The sequence below is a fragment of the Psittacula echo genome (genome assembly GCF_963264785.1).
Source record: "Psittacula echo genome assembly, chromosome: 1".
NCBI lineage: Eukaryota > Metazoa > Chordata > Aves > Psittaciformes > Psittacidae > Psittacula > Psittacula echo.
Genome location: NC_137735.1, coordinates 122,790,521 through 122,803,364, shown reverse-complemented (window position 1 = coordinate 122,803,364; position 12,844 = coordinate 122,790,521). Strand labels below are relative to the sequence as shown.

Sequence of the window (12,844 nt, the reverse complement as noted above, 5' to 3'; positions counted from 1 at the left end):
TGGAAGCATGTGTGGGCACCTGCTGGATCATGGCAGACAACTAAAAAATAATCCCCATTTCAGAGAATTTATTTAATCTCAGTTTTGGGTATGAAAACTATGGAAAACACTATCCCAAACAGGCCTAAAGCTATGAGAAATGTTTAAAAGTTGTTGCTGTCTTAAGTCAACCAAAGGAATGCAGGTTTCTTCTGTACCCATGAACAGCTTCATTATCTCTGTGAACATACAGAGATGCACAAACCTGGTACGGATGCAGAAGCTGCATTTCAAAACTACTACAGAAGCAGCACAGAAATCTTGCATTTCAGCAGGGGGATTAAAGGATAAACATTTATAAATATCCGGAAAAAGAAAAACCCAAGAAAAGCTAACAGGAATTAGCAACTTCTGCTTCCATAAATAGCAAGTAAGAACTCCTTACAGAAACATAAATATGCACCAATCTTAACTCATCTTCAATGTAACATAAAAAACACTGTATTTTTAGAATAACATTTACACCATCTTCTTACTCATTCTTCATACTGAACAGCTCTGAAACCATTGTATTTACAACTGCATATTATGTTTCAAGTAAAAGAGAGCCTAAATGATGCAATGAAATAAATAGAATGTGTTGGGTTCAATACTCCTTTATCAGTAGTGCCAGGCAGACAAGATGACAGAAAAAATGCTACGTTGTACCATATTAGCATACTGCCAGTGGCACAGTAGCTCAATCAGCAGCAATGTACTTGTAGTAAGTAATCAATTATTAATTTTCTTATTTTTAATTCCATGTTTTTACACAGATCCATTATGGGTGTATTTAGGAGGATTCATTTAATCTATTACAGAAATATAAATATGAAAGGAACATACACCAGATGAGAACCCAAGGCCAGTCAAAAAAATACATGAATGGTCTCTACAGTACTAAGCTCTTACATAGATTGAGGCACATTGCTAGTTGTTTCAGTACACAGCAAGCAAATAAGACTGCTTTACAAACTGTACTATCCAAATTTGTGGTAACCAACACATTCCTTGAAATAAGAAAAGAAGAAAACTTTTGTGTAAGAGCAATATTACTCTTAGGACCTTTACACACCTCCGTCTCTCCCTGACCTCTGATGTTGAGGACACAGTGCCAGAAGTAGCTGTAGTCATGGCTGTGGTAGTGGCTGTAGCATTTACAACAGATGGTGCAACAGGAACGGTCACTGCTGTAGGAACACTGTCCTTTTCTTTCTCAGTACTATCCTCAGCCCACAAACGATTTGAGGTACTACAGCATAACAAGCAGCAACACAAAAAAAGAGAAAAGGAAACAGCTAAACAATGAAAGCACTTTACTAAACAACTAATAACATGTAAATTGAGGGATGGATTTTTTTAAAAGCAAACTGAGAAATATCTCTACTATGAAAGCTCAATTTGAGCTGTTAAACTGAAGCCATTAAGAATCAGCAGTTCGCAATAATGGAACTTCTATTTTTTGCACCCTTCTAACATTCGATTTAGTCTTTTATACCAATATGGCAGTCACTTTACAGTAGAAAGCCATTCACAATTTTTGAGCCAAATTGTATAAAATCAAAACAAATTTAACAGGAAAGTGAAAAAATCCAGAGCCCCAGGTTCTACTAAACAAGAACGCATGCACAAACATAAGCACACAACAGACCTGACAAAAAAAGAAGACAAGAAGTGTGCTGGTGCCATTACCTGCTTTGTACACCTGCTGAAGTAGAACCCGTTGTACTCTTTGTAGTAGTGTTTGCGCTGGCAGGCAGTGTTTTCTGAAGACCAGCAGAAGAGGTAACTGTTGATGCAGTACTTGGAACATTAGAACTAATCAAATCATCTTGTCTTCTACCAAAGGAGCCACTGAAGGAGAGACATGTACAAGGGATGCATTTGTATTAAGTATCTTTGCTCATTAAAATATCACGAAGCTGTGAATTATCCAATAAACTCCTGCCTGTGTATTCTCGTGTCTCAGTTGAGTCTCAGAAAATTCTGAGGAAAAAGAGCTATTTTCTTCACTATTTCCTTGACTAGGACTTCTAATGTATGACATCAGAGGGCAGCAGAAGTGTCCCTTAGTCCTGACCATTTCTCCACACAAAGAGAAGATAAAGGAATCTCACTGGTTTGTGTATGACTGTCTTAATCACATCTACTGAAGTGTGTATGCAGATGGGGCCCCAAATATCCCATTTTTAAACCGCTGTTTCACCCACACTGAATACCTCAGAAAATGCAGAATTTACTCCACAGCTTGTCTGAAATGTCATCAATATCACTCCTCTTACAATTTTCAACCAATTAAATGTACTGCTTTTTTTTAATCATCCTCAGAGAGATTAACTTCCCACTCAAGCTTTTCCCTTGCTTTTCAAGTTGTAAAGAAGATACAGTGGTTTCCACATTTTTATCCATTGATTCTTCCTGAACAAATTTTGTATTCCTGAGTCAGGATGTTTTCCCATAACTCAATCTCAGAATCACAGTTAGGACAGACATAACATCATACTACCAACTGCAAAAGATTTAAGGAAAAATGCTTCTTTCTCATTCTGCAGTTGATCATTTTGATATTACTATCAATTCTATAATGACAAAGAAAAAATAACTGTACAAGAACAACTAAGGAAATACTCTGTTAAAGCACCACATGCCATTAAAAGTGACGAGTACATTTTGTTTGAAGACTGAAGCATAAATATTGGTTAAAGCTAACATGCAAAGATTGCTCTCATACATCAACTACTGGTATTTTCCATCCAGAACTGGAAATCTGTGCATTCTCTTTCCTAAACCTAAAGTTAGGAAATTGAGGGTTTTTTAAGAGAGGAGGTTAACAAAGATGTCAGACGTATTACGTTGTGTATGAAACAGCCCATCTACACGCCACTGACAACATCAATGTCAAGACTAAATAGACATTAAGTAGCACGTACATCAGCAGTACATATCAATATGCAGCTTAGCTACTCGAATCTTTTCTTTTGATCTATTCAATTTAGGTATTCATTGCTCCACTAATTCCAATGAACAACTTTACTCGAATAGCTACACTGAAAGTACACAACGGAGTAAAGTCAATCATCTCTGTATCTGCAGGACAGGATTCCTTCTGAGAAAATCCTGCAAGAAGGAATCATGCACAACTGAAAATTAATTTCATTTAGTCTGTATTCAAGTTAGTTTTACATTTGCATTCTAGGATGCTAATATTCACTATAGGGATGGCTATAATCTATCACTATGCAGAGCAGCCCAAGACCTCCGATACTGGTCAAGCAAAAACCTGAAGTCAACAGAGACAATATTTTCCCCCTTTTCTTTTCAAATACCAAGCAGAATTATTTGTATTCCAACATTTAAAGTAGTTATCTTTGGTTACTGAACTAACCTCGAAAGAGTCAAATGAACCTCAAACTGAAATAAACAACAGGAAAAAGAAAGCATATAATTTTAATTATACAGCAGTTGCTGCAACACTCAGTAAAAATGGTGTAGCTTTTAAATCAGCATGAGCACTGCATCAGCATAAGTACATACTTTTAAATTATTAACACCGTTTCAACATGCTAGCATTCAATTTCAAACTGTCCTTATGAAGTGATTCAGCACTTCATTTATTGTTTTCTTTTTATAATTCGTAAGCTTATTTTGATAAAAAAGAATAAGCTAAGAGAGACTCCCACACCTTCTTTGATAACTTGTGTTTAATGATGTAGGCCCTTCATTCAAACTGTTTTTCTTGACATCTTCCTCCCATTTTCTCCTGGTGTAGGAACTGCCACCACGTATTGAGCTAGCAGACAAGTCCCTGCAAAAAAGATTTTAGTTTAGCAAACTTGTATTAAAGAAGGCTGTTCTTGCTCTGAGCTGAAAAGGCATTTCAAATTAAGGATTAAAACCCTGGATAACACACTTAAACAGAATCACGTGGAATAGGAATAAAATGACCTTTATGGACAATCATTTCCAAGCTCCTATGGAAAAATACTACAGTCACGCTAACACTGTCAGAAATATAATAGAACAGTAGCATTAGAAGAAAAACTGCTAAAGAGAATCTAATCATCATCAGCTAGAAATTGATTTCATGGGCTTTTTCATTCTTTGATGTTATAAAAAGTTCAACAGCTGACTAGCCTTTAGAACGCATGATACTGTAGACCAGTATAAACAGGCCTGCAGTAGCCATTCCTGAGCAGCCTGCCACGTATCACTAGCTGACATTACTTTAGTCATAAGGAATTTCCAGCCTGCTGTTGCAGTTTATAGCAGCAAGAAATAACTTTGCAAAAGTCTACTTCGAAAAACCACCCTGAAAACTGAGATGAAAAAACCCTGATTTCTAATAAAAATGTCAGCTCAAGATTAAAGTTCAGACAGAAGAAAAAGCCTTTCACAAAACTATACCTAAAAGGCAGCCAGGTGTGCAAGGGAAAAATAAAACAATGTTTTGTAAAGATGTATTTTACGTTCAGACACCTATGGCCTTCAGAATGTACCTCTTTTTGCACAAGAATTTATGCTAGCGCTTTTTGCTGCAGTTGGAAATAACCTTAGAAAATGATCAAACACAAGCCAATGTGTTTTTCTTACCATCAAAATGTCTTTTCCACCCATGTCTTACCACCAAAGAAAACAAATTCTGAGATATGATCTGCCTTTGAAAGGTCCTGCTGCATGACAAGTTTTTCATAACCACTGAAGGTTTCACTTTGCCAGGACACTACATACTTCAGCACTTTTGCTGTAGCACTGGCTATTCAACTGAGGCTGGATGTCTGAGATTTGTTAACCGAAAAACCCCGCCGGGATTCATCTTGGAAGTTTATTACTCACAGCGGGATGTCAGCTACATTACACTACATCATCGATAAGCTAGACAAGAAGGTGTCCAGACAGGGAGAACAAGAACCCAGCATCTGAGTAACAAGCACAAAGATCTGGGACAAAGGCAGAAACCTCAATAATTTATTAAGGTACCTGTAAGGCAGATGGTCAAATTCTACATGTAAAGAAGGTCGAGCTAAATGTCAAAGATCTCTTATGGCTTCAGGCAAGTAAGCTGGGTTGTCTGCCACATCATACACTAGGCACAGTGCTGGTGCCTAAACAGGCTGGCCTAAAAGCAGGCTTCATCTCTGGTTCACCAAGGAATATAGAAAGTTCTCACGTCGACTGTTTGGTCAGCACTGGGACTAATGAGACTGATGACCCAAGTTCACCCAATGCATATGAGGAAAAACTTACTATCGCTGGTTCTAATTTTGGAACTGTGTCTGTGAACGGTTAAGACAGGCACATCAAGGACACAAACCTCAACACTGAGGCAAAATTTAATCCCTTTGTTGCAAGCAATAACAGCTTCTAAGAAATAAAACCGCAAAGAAATATTTATCCCAATCTTAAGGTATCATCTAGTTAAGACACTTGTAGAGAACAAGTTTTTGAGAAGATCTCAAAAGAACAAAAAATTGGAATAATGATAATGTCCCTTATAAGCAAACCCCAACTGATAAACTCAGCCTCAAAGAATACAGTACTCCAGAGAATGATAAGCACAAACAAAAACTCCAAACTGTCCTGTTATAGACATGCAAACTAAAGAAATCTGGTGAAGTAACATGAGAGATGCTACTTAGGGGAGCGTGAGAGCTAGAATATCCCTGTTTCCAAACAGAATTTGTCACCCAGGGACTGAACTTCAGCAGCAGTATCCTGCAAGCATAAGAAAAAACAGTATTTATCTTGTGTTTGTGCTGAAATGAACCATTCTCAAGAGCAGCAACAAAGAATCTCCTCTTCAGACAGAAGAAGATTTATCAGTCTTACAGACAATGATTATAACAGCACATTTTGAGCAATGAGTATTTTCAGTTCACATCATTCAACATTCAGCTATCTAGATTTGATCCAACAGAAATAAGGCATTAGGGAGAATTCTAAGTTTTGTATTATGCATTTTATCTTAACTCAAAAAAAGTCCAAGTAGAACTGTAGTAAAGGAGAGAAGTGAAAAATTAGAAGTTTTTGACGATGTAAATATGTCATGGAAGTACCCCAAATACTAACAGGTAACAAGCCTATGCACCTAAACCTTTTGTTTCTTTTATACTGAAAGCTACAGAAGAAATATCAGCAAAGAAAGTAAAAATCTTCAAATGAAGATGAAAAGTCAACATATAAACAAGAAAAAATGCTTTAGTAACTTCTGACTTTTGTAAATCATTGCTGCTGCCCAATACAGTTTTAAGCAAAAACTGTAAGAAACACAACATTTTATTATTATCAAAAGTAACAATGGAGACCAGCACTCTAAGGCTCAAGTCAAAGCAGTAAAATGCCTTTAGCACCTTCCAGTAGCTTAAAGTTTACAACTACATATTTTGGATTTTATTTGTTTTCTCCCCTAAGATGACAACACTCATTGCCCAGTTCTTCTCTTGTCATAAAATAACATGGATTTTAAAAAGGGTTATTACAATCTACAATATCAAAAACCATCAGGAATTGGATTACCGTATGGATTAGCATAATCTATACAGCAGAATAATGCTATAAATTAGCATTTTCTTAAAATTTGTAAGTTTGTCAGCCACTCTAAAATCAAGCAATTTTATATTTAACAGGAATTGTAACTTCAGTCACCTGTTCTCTTTCTCATCAATGTCAGAGGTACTGGCCAGTCGTCTTGGTATTGTAGGTGCAACATATGCAAGTCGAGTTCCTTTTCCATCTTTCTCCTGAAACACGTGGGTTTTATTAAGTGTTACTGTTATCGATTATACTGCTGTTGGCTGGAAAATCATCATTATGACAACTTCAGCTGTATTTATTGTGACTTGATTATGCAAGTGCCTACATCACGAAAAGGAAACTATTCATGTTTTCATTCTAGTGATGCAAATGACTCGATTTCTTTTCTTTTCTGCTTTGCTGCAGTACAATTCCAACACTTTTCTGAAAGCAGCTGTTTCAGTATTTTCGTATATTATAGCATTATGCTTAATCCTGAAAACATTTAAACGTTTGTACCTGAAACAGAACCACAAGTTCTATGCTGGTCAGTTACCTGCCCCAAATTAGTCCTTCACTTATTTCAGTATTAATTTTTAACTACAGAACCATATTTTTGTAAATAAAAATGATCGTGGAATACAAAAACGTTCCTTTTTTATAAGGTTCTTTCAACATCACTCTCCACGTGATGCCAAAACTATCAAACCTCTGATGTCCCTTAACTGTAAAAACTACTACTAGCATTGCAAGTCCCAAAAAGGGAAAAGCCCCAGATCTATGCACCAGGTCATAACACAGGTACCTACTACTCTTTTAAAGAGAGTACACAGAAGCTGCATGACTTTCTGGAATGCTGGTAAAGAACAGATGTGTAGTACAGTCTTAATTCTACAGTACATCACAAACATCTATACTAAATAAGGTAGATAATTTCCTCAAAATGTTGTTTCACACCAGAAATTATTACCTTTTCTTTGTTGTCCAATGAAGAGGAAAGTCTAGGACTTGAAGCAGAACGCATAACACCTGCAGAGTCCTTTTCTTTCTGAGCTTCTTTGGAAGCAGTAATCTCTGCAAGGGCACCATAACTACCAGTTTTTCTAAGACCTAGCCTCCATGAAGCAGGAGATTCATCTTTCCTCTCTTCTTCTTTGGGAGAAACCTTGGTTGTAGATGTTGGAAACTATAAAACACATGTAAATGAATTTATATTATTAATTTTCATTACCTGTGGTAATTCATGCTCCTTGCAGAGATTTGAGAATACAACTCTTTTTAATCATCACAGAAGTGTTGAATTGGTAGGGGACTTTTAATGAGACATAACCTACACACTCTCCTCTTTAAATTAGTTAATGAGGTAAGAAATGTAAGACTGGTCAAGGTATACTACTCCTCTAAAAGTTAGCTTAGAAAAACCCACACTTCGTAATAACACACTGTGATCAGGAGATGCAAATTTAGAAACATGCAAATCCAGTATCAACATTTTGATTAAATATGTTATTTTGCAACCTGTACACAAACCTGTGCACACCAGAACCTCACCATAGATTTTTCACCCTTACTGGGCACAAGAACAATGCCAGTTTTGCGCAAGCCCTGCCTCCATGATGCAGGATCTAGTGACTCCGCGACAGGCATGATAGGAGGAATGAAATCATACTAAAGCCATTTAAGACAAGACAAAGATGAAGATGGAAAGAATGGAAAACAGAAACAAAAAGTTGTTTTAAAACTACAGTTTGCTCCTATGTTTATGTTATGTTACACTACAAAATACCAAAAAGCAGTAAGAGACTTAAAACCTTAGTAACAGATTCTTATTAAATACAACACAGTATGTTTAGCTACTTCAGAGACAGAATTACAGTTTGCACAGAAGAGGACAGCAAAGCCTGTTGATCTAACAAGGTTCATGACCTAAATACTCATATGGTTGAGAATACTGGAAGATTCACACTATTATACCTTTTACTTCCTTATCATATTTCATTCATATCCCTTAATCACATCCCATGCTAGCTTAGCTACCAAAACCCATACCTTCACTCCCAAACTCACCGTACTTCAGTATACTTCAGTACCCTCAGACAGAAAGCAGCATTACTGAATGCCATACAGACTGAAGAAAACCCAGATTCAAGCTTAGTACACTGCATCTGCACCACCAGTGAGCAACATAGGGTTTGGCCAGCTGTGGTGTAAAAGCAGAAGAGTAAGTGCAGTAGCACAGATGGTGCAAACCTGAAAAGGCAGGTGCAAGAGTGTGTACAACATCTCACATGCACTGCTGTTTTACCTTCAGTAGTAAAACCAGTTTAAAGCCTTTCTGCTCATTGATATGAGCTGCAACTGCTTTTCTAGATCACATGCACTTGCTATGTTACAAGATGATTAGTCTTGATACAAATGTGCATTTATTTTGTAGCTACAGAGGACCCTGAACTTTTCACATACAGTATTAGAAAGGTAACTCGTTTACTTTTAACGTGTACCTTCTACTTTTAAGACAAAAAGCCATTAACTGCTGCATAATTAAATTAGAACAAACAAAATGCCAGTATATTCATTATTTATAAAAGGTTACCATCCAGCTGACAATCAAACTTATTTCTTATTATTATTATAAAGCCTGTGTGGCCATTCCCCTCCCCCCCCCCCCCCGTACATTGCCATTTAACCTCATATCAAAAAATTGTGTATATTTGAGCATTCAGCTTCGGAATATCAAGCCACACTCCAGCTAGCAACAATTTGCTAACGTCCTATTGCTGAAGATCATATAAACAAGAATGTTTTTGCATAATATGAGATGAATTGACTAGCAGGGACAAGCTAGGAAACTCCTGACTTCAAGATGAAGTTTAGGCAATTACAAGAAAAACACTGTGTTTGAAGTGTGAGGTAGAATCTCCAGCATTCAAAGATAATTAAGTGCAGTAAGAAAAGTGGGTGGAGAGCACATCAGTTTAACAGCCCAACTGCCACAAACGCTTGTACCACTGAAGTGATTTCAAAAGATAAACTGTATAAAGTAGGCCTATTTCCTTGCAGTATAATTCACATAATATATTTGAATTCATTCCAACAAGCCACAGTTAGCAAACCAGCAAATTACTCACAATGTCTTCCCTCTCTCATGCATTTGCTACAGTTTGTATGGAGAACTTGTACCTCTTGAGCTCTGCACAGCTCCTGAGCAATGCAAACACAGCTCTCATGACAGAGAACCGTAATTCCTTACTAGCCAGCAGACAATGTTTAGATGAACATCACAAGATCACCCTGGAACCTAGCTGTCTGCCCAGTCACGAAGTTCAGTGAGGGGAAACAGCAGTCATTCCTGCCAGTGAGCCATGCCCACAGCTCCCCTTTTGCTCTCATGTTTTTTTGACATAAATCTTGTGGATGTCAGCCACAATGATTTTTGTAAAGCAGCTCTTGGGATCAGGAAGGTTGGCCCAGCTCTATTGTACAGCATCACGTAATATGACGCAGTTGGGCAATATATTCCCTGCATCTGTGACATTAAAGCATACGTTGCAAGTTTAATCACGGTTAGGTTCTATTGTGAATATGAAAGTAAAACTCCAGTAAGCTCCCAGGAGCTAAATACAATGCATGCTATTCACCCAGCAGTACATCTTCTCTTCTCTAGTCTCTACATATCACAGCTACTAGTTCTCTTGAACACGCTTTTCAGCAGCATCAGTAGAGGGTCAGACTTTGGTTATGATGCGAACAGAAAAGCAGCAATGATTGAGAAATGAAGCCTTACTAATTTGCTATCCAGTTTGCTTTGATATTCTGAAAGTTTGACTTGTATACCACCTTCTGACTATGCATTTTTATCTACTCTAACTTTTTTTCATCGGGGATTACATATCTTTCACAAGCAAAACTAAAAAGCTTCCTGTACACAATATGCCTTTGCTTAGATGTGTTTTTGAGCTGTGCATTGAATAAAACATGTGTCCCAGTCCTCTAGCCCTTCCATGAGGTCCTAACAATAATGAAATCAGGGTTGGGACCTACAGCACTTTCTACTTATTTCTGCTATCTTTTTCAACTTTTGCACCTAAGTACTAGCTGAATGCTTTTAAGAACTCCTGAAAGCACTTCAGTCATACTTACCTTCCTTAAGTGCATCACAAATACAGGCACAGAGAGACACTAGAACTGCAGTTTCTAAAAATTTTGGAGGAGTCTGCCATAGAAAAGACTTTCAAAGAATGAAGTTTAGCTTCAAAAAAGCAAGAACTCCACTCACTGCACAACACATTTTTGCTTTTTGAAAAGATGTTTAGCTGTTTCATAGTTCTGAACATTACATCCCTGTTTAGAATCAAACCCATTCATAACTTTAAAAACTTGAACATGGTTTCTGCAGAAAAAGGCAAAATATCTTGGGAATCCATGCAGATTTTAATCTATTCACTGGATAACCCTACCTACTTGCACACAGAAACAGAAATCTAAAATAATGAGAAACGTATTTTGGTTTACCTTCTTAACAGGTGATGTAGGTGCCCCCTGGCCACCAGCTACAGAAGGCGCTGTCACAGCTACTGATGCTGATTGTGTACTTGTGGTATTTGCATTGTTCGTTACAGCTGCCAAGGTTTTGGTCTTATCTGCAAAATATTTACAAGATGTTAGTTTTCATTTTTCTTTCACAATTTCTTCACTTCTACAAGACAGAGTCTAATTTCTTTAGAACAAATCTGACAGTCAACTCTCCAAACAGCATTTTACTATCTATTCCTTGGGGTTTTCCCCCTCACTCCCAATCTGTATCTTAGGTCCATCTTTTTTCCGTAATGGTCATGCATGTAATATTTTTTTTTGTCATTCAAAAAGTGTTAAACACTCAGAGATGCAGACGCAGAAGTAAAGAACCATTCAGGTTGAAAGAGACCTCAGGACGCAATCTAATTCAATCTCCTGCTCAAAGAACAGTTAATATTGTGTACAGACCAGGCTGCTCAGGGCTTTAATGAGTCAGGTCCTGAAAACCTCTAGAGGCAGAGAGTCCACAGCGTTCCCAAACCACCTATATTTGAGTATACAGCTCATGACCATACAATTTTAAGAGCAGGAGGTACATTGACACGTAACAGTTAATGTGAACTGCAGAGGATGTTGATCCAAAGTGAAATATTTTACTGATGCAGTGAACAAATACAAAAAATTCAGCTTACATGTCTAACTGCACTTAATGGAAAGTTCTCTTTAAACACAAGTGAAAATAAGTGGTGGTAAACTCCTAGGTCATGGTGATAAAAAGTTCAACAGGGCAATGCAGACTGAAAATATGATTTAGATAATGCACAGGGAGATCTGCTGGAAATCTGCAAATGAGTAATATAGCTTTAAAATATACAGGAAAACTTATCAGGAGTGGAAGGAGAAAATTGGTTGGGGTTTTTTTTTTTTTTTTTTACACCTGTATACTGAAATTATTTCTGATAATTTCAGAACAGGACTGCAAGAACACAGTTGTGTGCATGACTGAGCTAAAACTGACTTCCAAAACACCACTAAATTACTTCAAGCAAAGTAAGTTAACAAACCTGAACTGCTGAAATTTGTTTCCTCCTTTAGGAGATACATAGCTTCATATTCATATTTTGCTTCTTGGTCTTACAGACAGAAATGCATTTATTTTTAAACTATTCATGATCAATGAAACAGAATGTTTATTTTAGGAAAAAAATTTTAAATATCCCCATAGATTATAAATCAGAGTTTCCAGTACTGCAGAATATTGAACTCTACTAAACTATTTTACTACCAGAATGCTCCTTATAGTCTTACAATTTTTCACTAGAAAACTTGCCTTAAGCTGAATAATGGGAAATAAGGGAAAGTACAGACTTGGAATTTAGAGATGGAGCTCTACAGGGAAAAGCTTGAAGTCTAGCTTGCCAAATAAAGTATGATAAAGCCTTGTTGATATTAAAAACCCCAAAGTTTACATAAATTAATTCTTGTGTCACAGTCATATTTTCCTGGCACGAACTATATACTGGTAACGAAGAGAACACAGTTACCAGAATCATAGAGTTCAGGAGACACTACAGTTAGCTCAGTGACTGAGAAATTACTACATGTTATATATTCCATGTGTTTTGAGTTTATGAAAGCTCAGTCTCTGTAAATAAGGGATGCAAATATACTAAGGTGAAAGACTAATTACAAAGCTTGACAGACTTTTTTTTCCAGGTTAACAATGAAATGCTGGTTTATTTCAAAATACAAAAATAATTAGACCATAACACAGTTTGGTTTCACAATTTATTTTTATTTC

At 36.8% G+C, this 12,844-nt stretch overlaps 1 protein-coding gene across 4 annotated transcripts in view; it reads right to left on the bottom strand.

Moving 5' to 3' along the window:
* PPP1R12A (protein phosphatase 1 regulatory subunit 12A) overlaps window positions 1–12,844 on the bottom strand; it is a 119,895-nt gene that overhangs the window by 27,567 nt on the left and 79,484 nt on the right. For 3 of the 4 annotated variants that reach the window (XR_013958399.1, XM_080633562.1, XM_080633563.1), the window contains exons 9-14: window positions 11,041–11,168; window positions 7,499–7,714; window positions 6,661–6,755; window positions 3,701–3,823; window positions 1,711–1,872; window positions 1,094–1,270 (exon numbers count right to left, since the gene is read on the bottom strand). Coding sequence is in view for 3 of the 4 variants with exons in the window: in XM_080633562.1 (XP_080489688.1) it covers window positions 1,094–1,270; window positions 1,711–1,872; window positions 3,701–3,823; window positions 6,661–6,755; window positions 7,499–7,714; window positions 11,041–11,168 (901 nt within the window). In the remaining variant the exon portion in view is untranslated. The remainder of the gene's footprint in view (window positions 1–1,093; window positions 1,271–1,710; window positions 1,873–3,700; window positions 3,824–6,660; window positions 6,756–7,498; window positions 7,715–11,040; window positions 11,169–12,844) is intronic. The other variant, XM_080633564.1, reaches the window with a different exon arrangement.